At 36.2% G+C, this 22,399-nt stretch overlaps 1 protein-coding gene across 6 annotated transcripts in view; it reads right to left on the minus strand.

Moving 5' to 3' along the window:
* The window catches only part of GABPB1 (GA binding protein transcription factor beta subunit 1), a 67,862-nt gene that overhangs the window by 6,530 nt on the left and 38,933 nt on the right, over window positions 1-22,399 (minus strand). For 2 of the 6 annotated variants that reach the window (XM_005685788.3, XM_018054185.1), the window contains exons 3-7: window positions 20,452-20,619; window positions 18,649-18,843; window positions 16,601-16,748; window positions 16,136-16,249; window positions 2,514-2,699 (exon numbers count right to left, since the gene is read on the minus strand). In XM_005685788.3, coding sequence (XP_005685845.1) covers window positions 2,514-2,699; window positions 16,136-16,249; window positions 16,601-16,748; window positions 18,649-18,843; window positions 20,452-20,619 — 811 coding nt within the window. The remainder of the gene's footprint in view (window positions 1-2,513; window positions 2,700-16,135; window positions 16,250-16,600; window positions 16,749-18,648; window positions 18,844-20,451; window positions 20,620-22,399) is intronic. The other 4 variants (XM_005685785.3, XM_018054186.1, XM_013967147.2 and 1 more) reach the window with 3 other exon arrangements.

Raw genomic sequence — 22,399 nt, forward strand, 5'->3', positions numbered from 1 at the left:
TTCTCTTTTTTCTCTTTCTTACATGAAAGTATCTGCTGTTTTCACTTCATATATCTAGGTACCTTTCATCAATACTTACAGAGCTTTCTTTAATTTAGCTGCATTATATTCCACTATGTGGATACACTATTATGAACACTGTCTGTTCATAAGCTTTGCTCGTCCATTGGGTTGTTGGACTTTGCCCCAATTTTTCGTATCTATTTATACAAATGTAAATATACTGAGAGGGAGAGGCTGTCCTTGCTTTGCATAACAGAGCAAGAACATAAAAATGAGTATGCAAGCTTAAACTATGCAAAACAATCTTACTAATCACTGGGGAAAATACAACTGTCCCACAGCTTCTAATGTCAAAACATTAAAAACTCTCCTACTGTCATATATAAATGTAAACAAATGAAAAATAGTAAAACTATTAATTAAAAACACTAGAAATATTGAGAATTAAAGTATTTCTTTTAATTCATATCATACTACATTTAAAAATTTACTCAAAAAGAACTGAGAACTTTACATTTGTTTCACTGGACTGTCTACATAGTATATATAATCACATGCCATTTATAATTTTAAATTATGAAGGCTTTAAATGTTTATATTAATATTCAGTCTCCTCATTGCTCTTCCTCCTCTTTCATCAATATAAACTTCAGATTCAGTTTGGCAAGTTCCAAAAAAAGACCTATTGGTTTTTATTATGGCCTAAATTGTGTCCCCCTCACAATTCAAATGTTTTAAGTCCTTCCTAATTCTCAGTACCTCAGAATGCATTTGGAGACAGGACCTTTAAAAAGGTTAAACAGGTAAAATTAGGTCATTTGAGTGGGTCCTAATACAGTGTGACTGCTGTCCTTGTAAGAGGTTAGGCCGCAGACAGCATACACAGACCGAGGGATGACTCTGTAAGGACACAACAAGGAGGCAAACACCTGTAGCCAAGGAGAAAGGCCTCAGAAGAAACCAAACCTGCCAGTACCTTGATCTTGGGTTTCCGGCCTTCGGTACTGTGAGAAGGTATATTTCTGTTAAGTCACCCAGACTGTGATAGTTTGCTATGGCAGTCCCAGTAAATTAATACAGCCTTTTCCTCCCCCCATCACATTACATTTATCAATTAGGTCAGGAAGAATTGAGAGCTTTATGACAGTGAGTCATTTGATCCAAAAACATGAGTTTCTTTCCATTTGTTCATCAATGAGATTAGTCTCTGTGTGTAATATCAAGTTTTGGAAACAGTTGTTGTATTTGCTTAAAACAAATACTCTGAAAGCTTCTTTTTTTTAATATAAATTTATTTATTTTAATTGGAGTGAAAGCTTCTTCTTTTCTATATAGTTAGAATTAGTTCTTAAAGCTTGTGAAAGTACTTGGTCTTGATCCAAATCCTGGAGCACCTGCAGGAGAGAAAAGCCTCCCAGGCTCTACAGGTCAAGCGTTTCCTCCTCCACTGCTAAAGAAACAAAATCTTTCCTTGAGACCCAGTCTCTCTGCAAGGCATACCTCCCTGCCATTCTCAATCAAACCTGGTTTAGGAGGACTTCTCCCTCCAGCCCTTCCCTTCCCCCACTTCCTTCATGGCCATGAAGAGGCTTAGTCTTTACAATCCTGAGTCATTTTCCAGAAGGTTATGTGTGCACATACTTTTCTTTTAGATCAGGGCAGGGATTGGGAAGTACTGGGTACAGGGTGATGCTTGCTCAGATAGGAACTTTCTGCACCTTCTCTTTCTGCTTCCTTCAGCTTTCATGTCTAGTCTATCTTAACCCTACTTGCAGCACTGCCCACTCAGACTGGGCCCTGTCTTGCTGGAAGTGTATATTTATTGCTGACTTCTGAGCTCAACTCCTTTTCTTTTTTTTTTTTTTTTGACTATAAGCTACTGATCAACTCCTTTTCTTGATGCACAACTATGGGTTTCCCTGAGGGTTCTCCTGCCCTGGCTTAGATTTTAAGACGTTTTTGGCAATCACTTAAAATATGGAATTTTGTGGTTTTCTCAGCCTTTTAGTTTGATTAAAATGTACCTGGGGCTTATGTTTCATCCATTTTATTACTACTGTCTTATTACTCAAAATGAAAAAAAATGGGACAATTATCAACAAAGCTGCTAAAAGTTGCCACTGTGTCCAACTCCTTTTTAAGTAGTCTTTTCTCACATAGTGTCTTTACAAGCTCATACAATATCTGAATTGTATTAAATGGCTTAGGAAAGTACTGTCCTATACTGATATTGAAATATTTACTTAAGCTTGTTTTCCAATTAGAACATTTTGGGGAAGTTCCTCTTTCTACCTAATATACACTCAGAGAAAGCAAGCTAACTTTAATAGTAGCCTAAGCTGGACATAGCCTAGTGAGTGAACAACAAAGAAAATAAAATTAGGCAATTAAGTCTGTTGTAAAATGTTACAAAAACATAATTTAAGGCAAAAATAAATGTTTTGAAAAACATGACACAATTTCCTGAGAATTAAGAATAAACACCATTTACGTAAATGCCTTCCACCAACCTTGTTGTCCATCTGGCATGGTCACAATGATGGGCTGACCTATTCCACTTGTTGGAATGGAGTGCAAATTTCCAAGCTGAATTCCATCTGTAACTATTGTGATGACTTGCTGACCCCCTGAACTAACTACTTGCTGAATTGCACCATCCACAGATTCTGCAGTAACTACTTCCTCCGTAGCCACTACTGAAAAAAAAAAAAAAAGTGAAAATCAATGAACATACATAGAAGCATGAAGAGAAGTTGTTTCTGCTCTGCTGCCTTTGCTGTCGTTGCTTCTTTCTTATGAGTGTGCTACCCGCTCAGCTGTGTCCGACTCTTTGTGACCGCATGGACTGTAGCCTGCTAGGCTCCTCTGTCCACGGGATTCTCCAGGCAAGAATACTGGAGTGGGTTGCCAAGCCCTCCTCCAGGGGATCTTCCCCACCCAGTGATGGAACCCGGGTCTCCTGCATGGCAGGCAGATTCTTCACAAGCTGAGCCCCCAGGGAAGCCATCTTTCTTATACAGGAGAGCTTACGTGGCTTTTAAATTCAGTCTCTAGTGGTGCTGTAGATACCTATATAAACAGCTGACTGCAAGTTCCACAATTTACATTAAAGGAGTTTCAGCTATATATGCATACATGTGTTTAAATAAACTGCCTTCATTTAATTCTATGAGGTGCAAAATTTATAAGATCTCCTCAGGTCACAGATATGACAAAGTACTTATACCATCTTAATAAAATTCTAAAATCCAAAAAATAAAATATTGTATGTGGTGATACTCCATCTAAATTTACAAATGAGTTGATATACATTTCCCATACAACAAAACATGGAGCTCTGTACTTCTCAAGCAGACAGAGTAAACAGCATTCCCTTTTTGGATTGTGTGAGCAAGGGCTGCCTTTATAAGTGGCACATAGATCTGGTACTGCTGGATATCAAATAATACAGTAACATTTACATAAATAAAATTCAAAACTCAGACAGGATTCTGGCAGCTGAAAACAGCAGCACTCCAGGTCTTGCCTAGATAAAGAAATTGCCAAAATCCTTTCCCACAGGCAATTCTATACCCAACTACTGATCCCAAAAGATATACTCACAAACATTCATAGCAGCTTTACTCATATTAGTCAAAAACTTGAAACAAATCAGATATCCATCAAAAGTAGAATGAATAAACAAACTATGGTAGATTCACACACTGGAATACTACATAGCAATTAAAGTGACTAAATACAAAACATGGATAAATCTGGCAAAAAGCATACTGGGTGGTGTAAATCAGACACAGTATACATAATGAGTACTTCTCATCTATGAACTGAGCAATGAGATTAGACAAGAGTATTTACCTTGTGACAATTCATTAAAACTATACATTAACAGATATATATATATATATATGTTACACATTTTTTAAAAAGGTATCAAAAGGAAAAATGATAGCAAATGGATTATAACACATTAAATTTTTTAAAAAATCCATTTATCCATGATAATATCTCATGAAAGAAGAGGGAAAGGGGGAAAGAAAAATGATCTTCTTGATAGAAGAATGACATTAATTAACAAAAGAAGAAAAATTATCACTGTAACCCCCAGTGTAATAACTTATTTAAGAAAGCATCACCAATGGATGCTAAAAAAAAAACAATGGTGAAATATTTTTGAGAAACAAAATGTTCAAATGAATCTACAGAGTTCAAAGTCATAAAGAACAAGCAAGAGGGAGTTCCCTGGTGGTCCTGTGGCTAAGATGCCATGCTCCCAACAAAGGGAGCTAGATCTGGTCAAGGAACTAAATCCCACGTGCGGCAACTAAGACCATCCATAGCCAAATAAACAAATTATTTTAAGTACAAAAAAAAAAAGAAAGAAAACAACAAGCAATACAGTAGGACTATCCTAGTTTGGGATAGACAAAATAATTGAATACAGTGTGTGAACTCTGACTGGATCCCAGATGAAAACAAACCATTATAAAGGACATTTTGGGGCTGAGGAAACTTGAATATGAATCACATGTCAGATAGTATTACTAAATTAATGTTTATGTTTTTAGAAAATAGAATGGTGAATATGTAGGAGGTGTCCATGTTCTTGGTAGATACACGCTGAAGAATTTAAGGATAAAGTGCCATGATGCCTGTAACCTACTTTCAGATAATTTGGCAAAATAAAAGCATGTGTCTGTGTGTGAACATGCTGTGGTGGCAAGATGTTAACAGGTGTGAATACAGGTACAAGATATAAAGTTCACCCTTCAATTTTTCTATGAAAAAAAAGTTTTAATATAACTAATTCTGAAAAAGGAAATGACAAAAAAAAAACTATTTCTAAATAATATGGTTCTCTGAAATGTGTTATTTGAGGTAACACTTTACCAAAAGTGTAATGAAATAAAATAATTCTCTCCTAAAGTCATGCTACCCTTTAGATACACATTTACTCTGAAACATGCTAAGCTGCTACCAACTTCCAGCAGAACAACATGGATATCAACAACCACAGGATTCACTGAATACAGATATGCCTTAATTAAACAAACTCCTTTTTTTAAACAAAAAAAGGCAAGATAGGTACTGGAACCCTAGTTTTCAAGGATGAACTCATGGCAAGAGATATGGCTGTAACTCTGCGACTCTGTTACTTAGGTAATCAGAGATCACAATACAAACCACAGATGATATTCAAAATGCAAACAATCTTTATGTTTTCGGTTCTCTCATTTTTGTTTGTCTTAAACTATAATTATACTTTATCACCAAGCACTTAAGAAAATTTCAGGAAGATAATTATAAAATGAAATGTAGGGCATAAAACAGTAATATATTCGATAGAATAACTACTGAGGTTTTCAAACACATTAACTATTGCTTTGATTTTTCTTTTAAATATCCATATGAAAAAGAAATGTTCACTCTGGATGAATGGTACCTGTAAGTAGCAAATATTTCTAAAACATAATGATACATAAGAAATTTCTGAGATCACACATAATCAAGACACAACTCGAACTTTCATCTTTGTATTCTTTGCAATGACTATCATTAAGATAACAGAGTTCTGGCCTTTCATCTAAAAAGCTTTCTTTTTAAGTTGTACTTTGGTGAAGAATTAAGAAAAAGTTATAAGGAAACCAATTATGTAAGAAAACAAAGTACCCCCTGATTAATCCTAAGAACAACATAACAGTGAAGTGTTGAAACATATAAGAATAAAAGAGAAAACCTAAAAACTTTACAAAGAATGTCATTAAAAAAAACTATAAATCCACAGATATATCCAAATATAAAACCCCTAGATAAAACAAAATAACTAATAAATATTCATTGCTAATTTAAAAGTCAAGCTGTAATATACAAAGAGAGGCTAGATAACCTGCAGCATCTTTGAAAATATTTGAGACCTCTTGTTCAACATAACTTTTGAATTTTAATGCCATAAAATTCAACTAAGATAAGGAAAAAACTGTCTTTGAGGTATTGTTAAAAGGCTGAAAATTCTATGTATATAAACATTTCAACAATAAAATAGAAACTATGCTTACTGAAGAAAAGCGTAACATTTCGAAAGTATTATCGCCTGAATTCGAACCTGAAATTAAAAAAAAAAAAAAAAACAGGCAAAAACAAAACAATATTATGAGCTCCACTAACTTATCCCTGAAAGCCAATTCACTATGAGGAGAAAGGAGGTAAATAACCACCAGACTCATTATACCTTTGGAAAAACCACTGTATTAACAATTAGTCAAAGTTGCACTAAAGACAAAAAGAAGGGTAGTCATAGATATTCATTTAGTCAAGGGATTATACAGCTGTGCCACAAGAAAAAAAGTAAGTCTAAGCAATGCAACATCAATATAAGACTGCAAACAAGAGCCATAAAAGAGAGTTTTATGAGAGCTAATTTCAAAAGGACTAAAACTACACTGTATATGTAAGGACTGCTGCTGCTACTGCTAAGTCACTTCAGTCGTGTCTGACTCTGTGCAACCCCTTAGACGGTAGCCCAGCAGGCTCCCCTGTCCCTGGGATTCTCCAGGCAAGAACACTGGAGTGGGTTGCCTACATCTAACAATTTTAACTTCCAATTCTATATCCAAATAAAGTGTAAGTAAAAGTCATTCAGTCATGTCTGGCTCTTTGTGACCCTATGGACTGTGGAATTCTGCAGGCCAGAATACCAGAGTGGATGGCCTTTCCCTTTTCCAGGGGATCTTCCCAACCCAGGAACACAGGTCTCCCGCATTGCAAGCAGATTCTTTACCAGCTGAGCCACAAAGGAAGACAAAGAATACTGGAGTGGGTAGCCTATCCCCCTTTTCCAGCGGACCTTCTCAAACTAGGAATCAAACAAGGGTCTCCTGCATTACAGGTGGATTCTTTACCAACTGAGCTATGATCTATATAACTCTCAACTCTATTCACTTCATATTATCTCTTTGCCAGATCTTAATCCATGCTACCATTATTTCTTCCCCAGGTGACTGCAACAGACTCCTAACTAAACTCCCTTTAGTTTCATGCACAGGAAAATATACTAAGAGAACATTTCAAATATGTATGTTTTAGGAAGATGTTTTGCTTTTTCTAAAATTAGTGAAATGAGAGCATAAGAAAAAAATAAAGAAGCATATTTTAAGGAAACCTCTGCACAACTTTGGAGAAGGAAATGGCAACCCACTCCAGTACTTTTGCCTGGAAAATTCCATGGACTGAGGAACCTGGTAGGCTACAGTCCGTGGGGTCACAAAGAGTCGGACACGACTGAGCGACTTCACTTCACTCACTCTGCACAACTTTCCAGTCAAGTGAAATGGTCAATTGTGTCTAAACATATAGAACTCATACATTATTTTCTGATGGTAAATCTCTTACCTGGCTAGGTAACTACTATGACAAATCAAATAAAGCAAAAGAACCTAAATGCTAACAAGAAAAAATGAACCAAAACTAGACTGCAAATCAGATTTATTTGGGATAAGAAGATGAAATATCAGACAAAAGAAAAATATAATTCTTAAAATTATCAAGCACTGTGATGGTAACTTTCAGCAAATAGAAACCTTCTTAACTTAGAGGTGAGTTAACAGATGAAAAAGAAACGCATTCCCTCAGTTTAAATAGATGTCCACATTTAGGCCCCTGGCAGAGTGTATATACATATACATTTTTCATAAAGAGGTAATATTTTCTTTAAATCAAAATTTTATCAAAGCTTACTAATCAGCACCTGCTAACATACAATTTCATAGGAGAAGCTATACTCTATAAAATTTTTCTGTTTGGGCAGAAATCAGTATACCAAGTAACAGTGTATACAAATAAAGAAAAACTAATAAGAAGCCCATGAGTTACAGATATATAAACCTTACTGAATCTATAGACTATGACAGTGAATAATTACTGTTTTATATTTAAAGTACTCAAAATGATAATATCCTTCTCACGTCAATTTGAGACATATGATTTTGACAATCAATATCACATTTTTGTTTTAATTATACCCTAATTGAACCAGAAATGAAAGAGACATGTGTACCCCAATGTTCATCACAGCACTGTTTATGATAGCCAGGACATGGAAGCAACCTAGATGTTCATCAGCAGACGAATGGATAAGAAAGCTGTGGTACATATACACAACGGGGTATTACACAGCCGTTAAGAAGAATATATTTGAATCAGTTCTAATGAGGTGGATGAAACTGGAGCCGATTATACAGTGAAGTAAGCCAGAAAGAAAAACACCAATACAGTATACTAACGTATATATATGGAATTTACAAAGATGGTAACGATAACCCAGTATGTGAGACAGCAAAAGAGACACAGATGTATAGAACAGTCTTTTGGACTCTGTAGGAGAGGGCAAGGGTGGGATGATTTGGGAGAATGGCACTGAAACATGTATAATATCATATGTGAAACAAATTGCTAGTCCAGGTTCAATGCATGATACAGGGTGCTCAGGGCTGGTACACTGGGATGACCCAGAGGGATGGTAAGGGGAGGGAGGTGGGAGGGGGGTTCAGGATGGGGAACACATGTACACCCATGGCAGATTCACGTCAATGTATGGCAAAAACCACTACAATATTGTAAAGTAAATAAATAAATAAAACTGAAAAAAAATAATATAAAGAGGGAAAAAAAATTATATCCTAATTACCTGAAGCTTGCTCCTTAATAAATCAATTCTTAAAAGGATTAAGCAGCAGTATCAGTGACTCAATTCAGTCGCTCAGTCGTGTCCGACTCCTTGCAACCCCATGGACTGCAGCAAGCCTGGCTTCCCTGTCTATCACCAACTCCTGGAGTTTATTCAAACTCATGTCCATTGAGTTGGTGATGCCATCCAACCATCTCATCCTCTGCCATCCACTTCACCTCCCACCTTCAATCCTTCCCAGCATCAGGGTCTTTTTAAATGAATCAGTTCTTTGCATCAGGTGGTCAAAGTATTGGAGTTTCAGCTTCAGCATCAGTCCTTCCAATGAATATTGCAGACCGATTTCCTTTAGGATGGACTGGTTGGATCTCCTTGCAGTCCAAGAATACACAGAGGAACTATACAAAAAAGATCTTCACAACCCAGATAATCATGATGGTGTGATCACTCACCCAGAGCCAGACATCCTGGAATGCAAAGTCACGTGGGCCTTAGGAAGCATCACTACGAACAAAGCTAGTAGAGGTGATGGAATTCCAGTTGATCTATTTCAAATCCTAAAAGATGATGCTGTGAAAGTGCTGCACTTAATATGCCAGCAAATCTGGAAAACTCAGCAGTGGCCACAAAACTGGAAAAGGTCCATTTTCATTCATTCCAATCCCAAAGAAAGGCAATGCCAAGAATGCTCAAACTATGGCATAATTGCACTCATTTCACACACTACTCAAGCAATGCTCAAAATTCCCCAAGCCAGGCTTCAACAGTACGTGAACCATGAAATTACAGATGCCCACGCTGGATTTAGAAAAGGCAGAGGAACCAGAGATCAAATTGCCAACATCCGCTGCATCATGGAAAAAGGAAGAGAGTTCCAGAAAAACATCTACTTCTGCTTTATTGACTATGCCAAAGCCTTTGACTGTGTGGATCACAACAAACTGTGGAAAATTCTTAAAGAGATGGGAATATCAGACCACCTGACCTGCCTCTTGAGAAATCAGTAGGCAGATCAGAAAGCAAGTTAGAACTGGACATAGAACAACAGACTGGTTCCAAATCAGGAAAGGAGTATGTCAAGGCTGTCTATTCACCCTGCTTATTTAACTTATGCAGAGTACATCATGAGAAACGCTGGGCTGGATGAAGCACTATCAATAACCTCAGATATGCAGATGACACCACCCTTATGGCAGAAAGTAAAGAACTAAAGAGCCTCTTGATGAAAGTGAAAGAGGAGAGTGAAAAAGTTGGCCTCAACATTCAGAAAACAAAGATCATGGCATCTGGTCCCATCACTTCATGGCAAATAGATGGGGAAACAGTGGAAACAGTGGCTGACTTTATTTTTCTGGGCTCCAAAATCACTGCAGATGGTGACTGCAGCAATGAAATTAAAAGATGCTTACTCCTTGGAAGAAAAATTATGACCAACCTACCTAGACAGCATATTAAAAAGCAGAGACGTTACTTTGCCAACAAAGGCCCATCTAGTCAAAGCTATGGTTTCTCCAGTAGTCATGTATGGATGCAAGAGTTGGACTATAAATAAAACTGAGCACCAAAGAACTGATGCTTTTGAACTGTGGTGTTGGACAAGACTCCTGAGAGTCCTTAGGACTGCAAGGAGATCCAACCAGTCCATCTTAAAGGAAATCAGTCCTGAATATTCAGTAGAAGGACTGATGCTGAAGCTGAAACTCCAATACTTCGGCCACCTGATGCAAAGAACTGACTCATTTGAAAAGATCCTGATGCTGGGAAAGATTGAAGGTGGGAGAAGAAGGGAACGACAGAGGATGAGATGGCATCACTGACTCAATGGACATGAATTTGAGTAAACTCTGGGAGTTGGTGATAGACAGGGGTTGCAAAGAGTCGGACACGACTGAACGACTGAACTGAACTGTTGTTCCATGTCCAGTTCTAACTGTTGCTTCCTGACCTGCATACAGATTTCTCAGGAGGCAGATCAGGTGGTCTGGTATTCTCGTCTCTTCAAGAATTTTCCACAGTTTGTGGTGATCCACACAGTCAATGGCTTTGGTGTAGTCAATAAAGCAGATGTTTTTCTGGAACTTTCTTGCTTTTTCAATGATCCAACAGATGTTGGCAATTTGATTTCTCGTTCCTCTGCCTTTTCTAAATCCAGCTTGAACATCTGGAAGTTCACAGTTCACATACTGTTGAAGCCTGGCTTGGAGAATTTTGAGCATTACTTTGCTAGCATGTGATATGAGTGCAATTGTGCGGTAGTTTGAGCATTCTTTTGCATTGCCTTTCTTTGGGATTGGAATGAAAACTGATCTTTTCCAGTCCTGTGGCCACTGCTGAGTTTTCCAGATTTGCTGGCATATTGAGTGCAGCGCTTTCACAGCATCATCTTTTTGGATTTGAAGTAGGTCAACTGGAATTCCATCACCTCCACTAGCTTTGTTCGTAGTGATACTTCCTAAGGCCCACTTGACTTTGCATTCCAGGATGTCTGGCTCTAAGTGAGTGATCACACCATCATGATTATCTGGGTCATGAAGACCTTTTTTATAGTTTTTTTGTACAGTTTTTCTTTCATCTTCTTATACTAAAGTAGCAGTATACTCAACTATTAAAGCTATTAAGAAAGCCATTCCTCTCTCCTATATCTTTTCCTTAGAGGAGATTCACCTATGCACCCCATAAATAGTTGAATAAATATTAAATTACACATAAAAATGAAATAAGAAATACATATTATTCAAGCAAATCTTTGCTATAGTGCAGTCACAATCTTTAGATAGTTTTTATATCCAACTTATTAGTAGTAAAAAATAGATCTTTTATGATTTGCATCAAATTCTTAAATTTTGGTGTGCCACCAGAGTCACTTTTGAGAACACATTAAAAATATAGATGTCAGGGCCTCACCCTAACCTTACTGAATCAGAATCCACTGGGAAAGAACTGGGACAAATGAATTATTGAGAAGGTGACTCTGATTCACACAAAATTTAAGAAAGCTGCTCTTATGATATTATCATATTAATTCAAACTACATAACTGAGAGGAATTTAAATTAGTAGAAAACTTGAATCACAGAATATTTAAAGGAATACAGCTTTCTAATCATTGGGTACATAAATTAACAAGATCATTTCCAACTATCTCCAAGCAAAAATTCTACTAGTTTAATAACAGAAAATGACAACTATTAATGTTTGAGTTGCCTGATATTTCTCCTGAATTATCCCATTCCAACATTATGAAGGATGTTTTACTTATTTTTTTGATTTTTAAAAAAAATTTTTGAACCCCCCCACAGGGCACATGGCATCTTAATTCCCCAACCAAGTATCAAACTCACGTCCCCTGCATTAGAAGAGCAGAGTCTTAACCACTGGACCACCAGGGAAGTTCCTATAAAGGATGTTTTAAACAGTATTTTGTAAACTGTGGATGCATACTTTTTGTTGTTGTTGTTTAATCGCCAAGTTATTTCCAACTCTTCTGCCACCCCATGGACCGTAGCCCACCAGGCTCCTCTGTCCATGGGACTTCCCAAGCAAGAATACTGGAGTGGGTTGCCATTTCCTTCTCCAGTTGATCTTTCCGTCCCAGAGACTGAACCCTCATATTCTGCTTGGCAGGCAAGTTCTTTACCACTGACTCCCCAGGGAAGCCCTGATACTTTTATTAGAGGCTAGAAATTTTTTCACTGATTTATTTCCAAAATGAGCTAATTTCATGTATCAAAAGACAGTTATATCCTCCCTTAAAAAGAAGTTAAAAATAAATAACTTAGCATTTTGATTGATGTATCACTTTCTTATGAGTTTGCTGAGTGAGTAGTCCCTTATATTAACTCAGGATATAATAATAAAATATTTCTGAAACCTTGAAGCTGAAAACTAAGCCTCACGGTCAATGACAGTATATTAGTTCAGATGACTACTGTGACAACAAAATGGCTTAATGCAAATAATGCAAGTAAAGCACTCAGCACAGTGACAAGCTCATAGCAAGAACCCGGTACATACGACCCACCAAAAGTGAAACTGTTAGTCACCTGGTTGTGTCTGACTCTTTGCAACCCTGTGGTCTGTAGCGCACCGGGCTCCTCCGTCTATGGGATTCTCCAGGCAAGAATACTGGAGTGGGTAACCATTCCCTTCTCCAGGGGATCTTCCCAACCCAGGGATCGAACCCAGGTCTCCTGCATCACAGGAGGATGCCAAATTAAATTTATGACTTACATCAATTGTTTCATCATCTTTTTCTGGCCTCACCTGTACCAAGATAGAGCTGCTGCTGCTGCTAAGTCGTTTTCAGTCGTGTCCGACCCTGTGTGACCCCACAGACGGCAGCCCACCATGCTCCCCCATCCCTGGGATTCTCCAGGCAAGAGCACTGGAGTGGGTTGCCATCTCCTTCTCCAATGCATGAAAGTGAAAAGTGAAAGTGAAGTCGCTCAGTCATGTCCGACTCTTAGCGACCCCATGTACTGCAGCCCACCAGGCTCCTCCGTCCATGGGATTCTCCAGGCAAGAGTACTGGAGTCGGTTGCCATTGCCTTCTCCGCTAGTAATTATTTAATATAACTATGAAAATCAGCATAGGCCTATGAACTCAGGAACTGAAACAAAAATTTTTTAAAAACCAATTTAATAAAAATGAACATTAGCACCAAACTCATCAGGGTATAATGAGACTTATCAAATTACTTTTTTGTACTTCTATTAGACAAAGAATTATGAAAATTAAGCATGGAGATTAAAAATTTAATCAAACAAGTTAAATGCTTAGCAAAACAAAGGTTTATGAGGAAAGAACAAAACTGGAAATATTTACATAAAAATACTAGTAGGGAAGTAATTTAGTAACAGACTCTAATCAAACATTGGCAATCCAAAGTTATATCTGCTTGTAACATCAAGAAGACGGAGGTATCATTGGGTTTCACAGTGAAAGCATTATACTAGACTGATTTCCTTTATGATGTTCTCATTCAACTAACATTAAGATTTGTTTTATACATCAAAGATGTTTCTAACATAATCATGAAAGAATGTTTTAAAGCCATAGTTCAAATGAAACAGCATGGTTTCCTAGACTGTCATAAGCACCAATTTTCTATATACAGGACCATATATGCCAGCTAGCCTCCATTTCAAATGCAGTTCACTTGCTGCTAGTCTGGTTATGTAGTATCAGACAACATGTTTACTGTACTACTTAGCACCAGTAAAAGGAAAGAATCTGAGCAGTTCCAATTAGCGTACTGAGGGTTCTTATATTTTGTTCTTTAGCCATTTAAAAAGGACAAAAAGGAAGACATTTATTTCAACAGACTGTTTCAACAGACATACCTCAGAAGTAAAAGTAGTGATAATGACAAATATTTATTCTTACCACAAACCAAATTATAACCTGAAGAAACTGCATAGAGGAAACAGTGTATTTAGTAGTCACAGACACACAACTTAGGAATAAGTCAGACCTTGAGCACAAACTTCCTTTCATCACTAAATAGCCTTGCTACTTTGTGCAAAACTATTCAACCTTTACAAAACCTCAATTTCATCATATATAAATGGAAGTATTAGTTAATTTCCCAGATCCTGAGATGTCCTTGAAAAATCATACAACATTTCTAAATTAGGATGAGTCTGACAACTGATATCAATAGAAACTAGACAGCCAAGAGGCAGAGAAATAACTTGACTGAGCATGTGCAAACCAACCTGTGAGAAGATATTTCTTTATGCGATTACACACCTCAGCTGAGTTGTTTATACTGGTGTCAATGTACTCACCTGAACTTAAACTTAATTCAAACTCTTAAAATATCTTCAGAAAGATCCCACTATGATGTAGCAGTGAAATGAAAAATTATTCTGTTCACAGAAGATTGTAAGTCACATGCAATAAAAGTCAACTATTATTACCAATTCTCTCAGACTAGACCACACATAACATTTTCAAAGGTTGAAGAAAAGTTGTTATGACCAATTCATGGAGCCAAACGTCTAAATGCCAAAACTTCCAGCTGACTTTGAAGAAAGGATTCATTTACAGTGATATGTACTTTAATAAAGGCAAAAAAATTTACAAGTTTAATCAAACAGAAACCCTCCAATGAAATTAACTTTCTTTGATATGCTTTTGCAATTACAAAGGTTCTGAAGAGATCCTTTGGCATAGGTCATAAAAGCCACACTCAACAGGATGATGCACATAAGCTGCTAACGTGAGAAAGGGATTCAGAAAAATCTTCAGATTCCCAAATACAAAGGTTTCGATTCAAACACTGGTTACAATGCTAAAGAAGCTGGAGAATGAACAAATGTTTACTATCACTAGTTGAGAGTGGAGGTGTGGGGAGAAAGGAAGGGAGAAAGGTAGGGAGGGAGAGAGAGAGAGAGAAAGGAGAGAGATAGGTACTCCCTCCCTAAAAACTACATCCTCCAATCATCACCTTAAAGACACAAATCCAGTGATATCTACCTTCAATCTTTTTGGTGAAGATTAAATGAGATTGTAAATAAAATGTTTGCCACAGTGCAAAGCACACACCAAACTAAATTGAGCTGAAAGCACACTCAGTAAACATGCAGTGAACTGTTGCTGTTATTAGTAGTAGTCACATTTTTTAAAAAATTAATTTAAATAATGAAAAACAACAAATTATTATTTATTTTCATAAGCACTGTCCAAATACAGTGGCTTAACCTACAGTAAGAAAAATAATTTTGTGGAGTTTTAAAAAATTCTTTAATTAAAAAAAAAAAAATTTCACTTACATAATTACAGCAAAAACTAGTTTGGTTAAGTATTGGGTTGGCCAAAAAATTCTTCTGGGTTTTTCAATAACACCCAAACGAACTTCTTGGCCCGCCGAATTTAATTAGGTAAACCTTATAATATAATATAAGGTAAACCTTATCTAAATTGGCTATTAATATTGTCTGTAATCATTTAACCCCAGGTTACCCTGTAACGGTGGTTGTGGGTATGCTACTTCCTAATTTTGTCAGTCATTAAGATTTTATGTCATTCTAATAGAACTGCCAAAATTTTAAAGTTATGAGAAAGACAGCAAGTTCATATATATTTATCTACTTTTTACACAAAGTCACAGACTAGTAAAACAAAGCTAAACTGGGTAAGCAGATATGTTTCCCATGAACCATACAAGTTTGTTTCTAATTTTAATTAACTTTAATTGATTGCCAAAATTTTATATCCTTTTAAAACCCAGATTTTCAGCTTCCCATGAGAAAAACAGAACCTGGCGACATGGACCAAGCATCTAATAAAATCAGCTGAGCTGGCAGCATGCACCCTCATCCGGCCCGACTCCTCAGATGGCCATAAACTCAACCCTACCCTCTTTCACCTTTTAAATTTTCTTCCTGGCCTTTGTCAATATTTGAATCTCCAACTTCTGATGTACAAATTTTGACTTATTTTTCTAACCTGGAGTTTCGGAAGAATTGGACAATGGAGCAGATGCTTCAGCTAAGGCAGCTAATGTAGCTAATACTGATGTAGAGGAGTTTCCAAACTGAACAGCAGACACACCCGTTTCATCTACAAGAAAGGAGAAAACAGGTTTGAATCTTTAAGGAATTTAATCTAGTGCATTTTTCTGACAAACTACTTTACTTTATTCAATTATTAAAGGAAGCTTAGATAGTATTAGTTTTGTGAAACAAGCTTGGATAGCATTCGCTTTTGAAAGGTCATATTGTAGTATGTTTTGCAATATCACCTTTCTATAGATTATTTTTCTCATAAAAGTTTGATTTTTGTCAATTATAAGAAAGAAAACCAAGGTGGCTAATATAATCTTACCCTTATTCTCCAACAGTCCTTTCTTAAAAGGATGTATACCTACTAAAGCATAAAATCCCAACAGCTATCCTATATGCATCTCAATACCTGTTGCCTTGGATGAATTTTCTGAAGATACCAGACCTGTTAGGTTCACCACCCCTCCAGGTCCAATGATAAACTGCGGTGTTGCAGCATGTATCGTCACAGTGTCGGGACTCTCTGGGTTTGTGTTGATTTGGTTCTGCATAGCAATCTAGGCAACAAATTACCAGAGCTGTTTTTCAGAATTACAGAACATACAGCAGACTTTTAATATCACACAAACACAAATATAAAGGAACATTCTGCAATCTAAGAAGAATTATAGAATACAAATGGAAAGCTTTGTTTATGGTCTATTGACAGTACAGAAGTAAATCATAGGTATGGATTTATATCCTAATTTTCCTCATTAGATAAAGCAGCAAAAATCCCATGCGAGGAGAAATTAGTATCTGAGAGACTTTTACAGAACAAAGTTGAGGGAATTCCCTCGTGGGCCAGTGCTTAGGACTCTGTGCTTTCAACGCTAAGGGTGTAGGTTCAACTCTTGGCTAGGGAACTAAGACCTTGCAAGCTGTGCAGAGGGGAAGGGAAAAAAAATTAAAAATACATATATGTATGTATCTATTACAACTGACAGATATTCTGCTGCCCTGTAGTTACAGAAAACAAATTATTTAAATCAAAATTATGTTCTCTACTATGTTTGGCAATATATAACACTACCTATAGAAAGCACATCCTTCCCAATTGTTCTCCAGCCTCAATTCTAGGCCCCAAACTGCAGTCAGAAGAAAAAAAAATTGAAAGAAGCACAGCATGTGTTTATTTCCCTGAATATACAACGTATTTTAAGTAACTAGGTGAAGTTCAAAAGACTTATATGGTCTTATAGAAGAGTTCTACTGGGAAGAAGAACAAGAAGCAGTAAGTAAAGAAGATAATTTACATCAATGTTGTCTAGTTAAAGAAAAGAGAAGTAATGTTGGTTATTAGGAAAACTTGTCAAAAAGCCATAAATAACTGTGTTCATAAACAGACTTTTGAGGATGGTGAAAAAATAAACCAATCAGAATGATGAAGACTACTATTACTCACCAAGGGGACATTATTATGGTTACTTAAAAAAAACTTCAGTGGGAAGACAACAGAGTTGAAAAATGATATGGTATCCACACATGCAACAAAATAATTAGGAGAATAAAATGTCTAGAAGGGAATTCAGAACCTTAAAAATACCGAAAGTCATCATTGTATCTAATCTTCTAATGTTACATGCAAAGACTATGGTCTTATAATTAGGAAAATAAACAGTTATGAACAAAAAGGAAGTGAAAGAGGAACAGGTCTGTCCAAAATAATGTCCAAAATGAAAAACTATAAGCTAAATAATACCCTGAGGAAACCAGGGTCAAAAAAGGAAAATCTATCCTGTTGTTCATTGCAACACTATTATCAATAGCTAGAACATGGAAGCAAGCTAGATGCCCATTGACAGATGAATGGATAAAGAAGTTATGGTACATATACACAACGGAATATCACTCAGCCATAAAAAGAAAAAAATTTGAGTCAGATCTGATGAGGTGGATGAATCTAGAACCTATTATACAGAGTGAAGTGAGTCAGAAAGAGAAAGATAAATATCATATTCTAACACACATATATGGAATCTAAAAAAAATGGTTCTGAAGAATTTATTTACTGGGCAGCAATGGAGAAACAGATATAGAGAACAGACTTATGGACATGGGGAGAGGGGAAGAGAGGGTGAGATGTATAGAAAGAGTAACATGGAAACTTACATTACCATATGTAAAATAGATAGCCAACGGGAATTTGCTGTATGGCTCAGGAAACTCAAACAGGGGCTCTGTGTCAACCCAGAGGGATGGGATGGGAAGGGAGATGGGAGGGAGACTCAAAAAGGAGGGGATATATGTATATCTATGGCTGATTCATGTTGAGGTTTGACAGAAAACAACAAAATTCTGTAAAGCAACTATACTTCAACTAAAAAATAAATTTTAAAAAAACCTATAAGCTAAATAGTTAAATCATTCATATGACAGAGATCTTTCTTATTTTCTTAAGTTAAAGCCAAAAGTTACCTGTAGTATCTCTGCTAAATCTTCATTTCCATTGTCTATTGAAATATCAAATGCAGTTTTACAAAATTTACTTTGTGTGTGTACATCAGCACCATATTTGATTAAAAGTTCCACCACCTCTTGATGATTGTGTTCCGTGGCCCAGTGTAAAGCTGTCATCTTCAACATGTCTTTTGCATTAACATCAGCACCATGCTATAAAAATTCAAAATAAGAAATCTCTAAAATATGAAATATAAAAAAGTTCTAATATGAAAATACTAACCTCTGTGCTTTAAACCAAGAATTTGCTACTAACATGATCAACTCTTATTTCTGTGTGCTGAATAATCTACCTGTTCCCAGAATCACCATACATCTGTTACTTAGTCAGTTTCCTATCATGGTAGCTTTCCCAACTGCCTTCTTTCTAATTTCTCAGGAATACAGCAATTATTCTTTCAGCCACCCAGTCATGAGCATGAAGGGCTAAAATGGCATAAGGAGTGAAGGAAAACTATATAGCTTCCTCCAAAACTCTCCAGCCTCTTATTTACACAAAAATATCCTTTGCTTTCAAAACCAATGCAATATAGTGAATTAATAGGGATCTCTCTAGAGGTACACTATTCATAATGGTGGTCACTAGACATATGTAGTCTGAATACAGATGCTTTGCATATAAATACACAGGAATTCAAAGACATCACACCAAAAAAAGGACGTAAAACATCTCAGTAATAATTTTATACTGATTAATACTGAAATAATTTTTTATATATACTGAGTTAAATAAAATATAGTATGAAAAACATTTTTTTTTACTTTTTTAATGTAGTTAATAGAAAATCTAGAGTTACATGCAATTTGTATTTATGGCTTCCACTGTATGTTTTTTAGATAAGTTGATCTAGAGGCTGGAATAAAAAAGATTAAGAATATCTACATCTAACACTCTCTGTTTCAGAATTTTCTCTTTGGCATTTAGATGATTAAAGCAAAAGCCCTGTCCATACTAGTTTGTTTGTTTGTTAACTATCCAAACTAACATTCCCTTCAATGTACATTTAAAATGTGTTGAGTAAGACAAAGTTATGGGTCACTGACCATAGCAGAGACCAAGATCCAAGAAATCAACTGTCTGACTTACCTAAAAACATACATACAAGTTTTTCCCCCCACAAAATAAAACTTTAAGATAATTTTCATTTAAATAAATGCTTACACACAAAAAGTGAGATAACAGGCATAGAAAAGGCAGACATTCAATCAGACTGAGACAGGCTGGAACCTGAGACCCTTTGCTGCAGTGCCTACACCTGGACAAACATCTCCTCTAGCAACAGAATACAGAGAAACCATAGGGACTAAAAATAACTGCATGTGTGACTGGGGCAAATTATGAACATTAAATACAAAACGACCAAAATCCCAACTGCTACTTCTGAGGTGTTGGGAAGAAAAGCTGGGTACTACACACAGCTCCACCAAGGAGGAGGGCACACCACTCAAGCAACCCCTCCTACCTAATGGCTGGACTGGCCCCTACCCTCAGCCTATTTAAGGGACCAGCTTCTCCCTCCTCAGAGAATGAGCAAGAGAACCTGCTACCTGTTTCTACTCCCTCATGCTGAAGCACAAGTCCCTAAAAAGCCCTGCCTGAATTTCTTGTCTGGCCTCTTACTAACTTCTATTGATTAAGGAGTCCAAGGACCCTGGCCAGTAACAAAACTAGTTCCCTTCTCCCTCTTACAAAACCACTATGGTTTTATAAACCTTTGTGGGCTGACTTTCAAAAGCAGAGTACAAAAAGAGAACACATACCTTAAGCAAAACTTCCACTATGCTGGCGTGGCCCTCAGAGGCGGCCATATGCAATGGCGTTCGGTCCACTTTGGTTCTGGCATCTCTACTTACACCAGCTCGGAGCAGTACTTCTGTGGTGGAATAATGTCCATACTGTGCTGCCAGATGAAGTGGAGAAGTTCCCAGCTACACCACAAGAAAAAAAAAATCCACATGTGTAGTCATTTTTAAATATAATTCTATTTCTACCTTCTATTTTATATACTGTGTCCACAGAGCAAACAGATTATCTTTTTATCAAATGTTAACAACAGTAACTCAAAACTGAAAAGGAGTAATTTTTGCTGATCAAAGTCTCTTCAAAGGAACCTTCAAGAAGTCCCATTCGTTTCTCAGTGAGGAAGAAAAGTCAATATTTCATTTAATTCAAACGTGCTTTATTTTTTTTATCAGATAAATAGTCTAAACAAAATTAATTTCATCAGCAATTAGAGTCTGAGAAATTTTTGAGTACTAGGATGTTTTCCCTATATTACTCACACAAAACTTCTTTTCATCTATGAAACTCATATCAAATAAATGTTAGTGTATATTTTTACATTAAACTGTTTAATAGGAATTACAGCACCTCAGTAATCTTTTTAAAGGAGTTCATACAGTCATTTTTCAAGGGAAAAATCTGATCTGAGGTGCACTGCCAAAGGTGAGTTAAGACAGATCCAAAATTCACAGCAGAAACTAATACAACATTGTAAATCAACTATTCAGTTCAGTCGCTCAGTCATGTCCGACTCTGCGACGCCAAGAATTGCAGCATGCCAGGCCTCCCTGTCCATCACCAACTATATGTGCCAATAAAATTTTTTAGAAAAGAACCATGTCAATGTATGGCAAAAACAATACAGTATTGTAAAGTAAAATAAAGTAAAAATAAAAATTGAAAAAAAATAAAAAGAAAAAAAAGAAAAGAAAAGAAAAAAAAAAGAACCAAAACAGAGCCCAGTTCTGAAATTGAGTCCATGTGGCCCAGTCACTACATTAACACAACATTCATACAGGGGAAATACATAGTAATATATGAAGAAGAGCTTTATCAGAGGTATAATTTTTAATAGGTCAAAATTGGAATTATATTATACCCCAAGCATTTAGAAGCACAGAAAGTCCCTATAACTCTATGATTATCAAGGCATTCATTTTAAAGAACCAAGACAGTTCACTAGAACACGTGATTTGCTAACACGACTACAGTAATAATAGCAACTAAGGCTTCTGTTTCCATAGCAAGCACTATTCTAAGGCCTTTACACTTATTATCTCATTCAATCTCCTTATAACATAGGTACTATTACTGTCCTCACTTGGCAGTAAAAGAAACTAAGCACAAAGAGGTTATTAACATGCCTGAAGTCACACAGCAAGAGTCATAATACAAAGCTAGGCATGTGCTCTTAATACATGGTAAAAAGGGAAATCACTTACCCTTGGAATACTTATTTTATTACTATTAAAAGCCTAATATTTTTAAGGGATGGTCATTCCAGCAGATCAAAGAAGATTCTTAAACAGTCCTTTCGTTCTCCATATTCAGTTTCTTAAACTGGCCCTTTCTATACTCTTATATTCTAATATTTAATAAGTATCTCAGCAGCCCATTTAGCAGCCATGAGCTCTAATTAGTATGAGAGCTTACTTATTTTTTCTTTACTTATTTTATTTTTTCTTCTTGAGACTTTACCTTTTAGGTTGAAGATACAAAAGATACATATATATATTCATACATATATGTAGTTTAAAGGGAAAAATTAAGGTAAACACCATCACAGTCTAGAAATAAAACATTACCAAAATTTAAGATCTTTCTACATGCCACCCCCTAAAAAACCCTTCCTTCAATCTCTGAAGTTGGGATAAACATTGTTTTACTTTGCTTTTTTTTTAATTACTATATATCTCTAAGTAATAT

Source organism: Capra hircus, chromosome 10, assembly GCF_001704415.2.
Source record: "Capra hircus breed San Clemente chromosome 10, ASM170441v1, whole genome shotgun sequence".
NCBI classification, from domain to species: Eukaryota; Metazoa; Chordata; class Mammalia; order Artiodactyla; family Bovidae; genus Capra; species Capra hircus.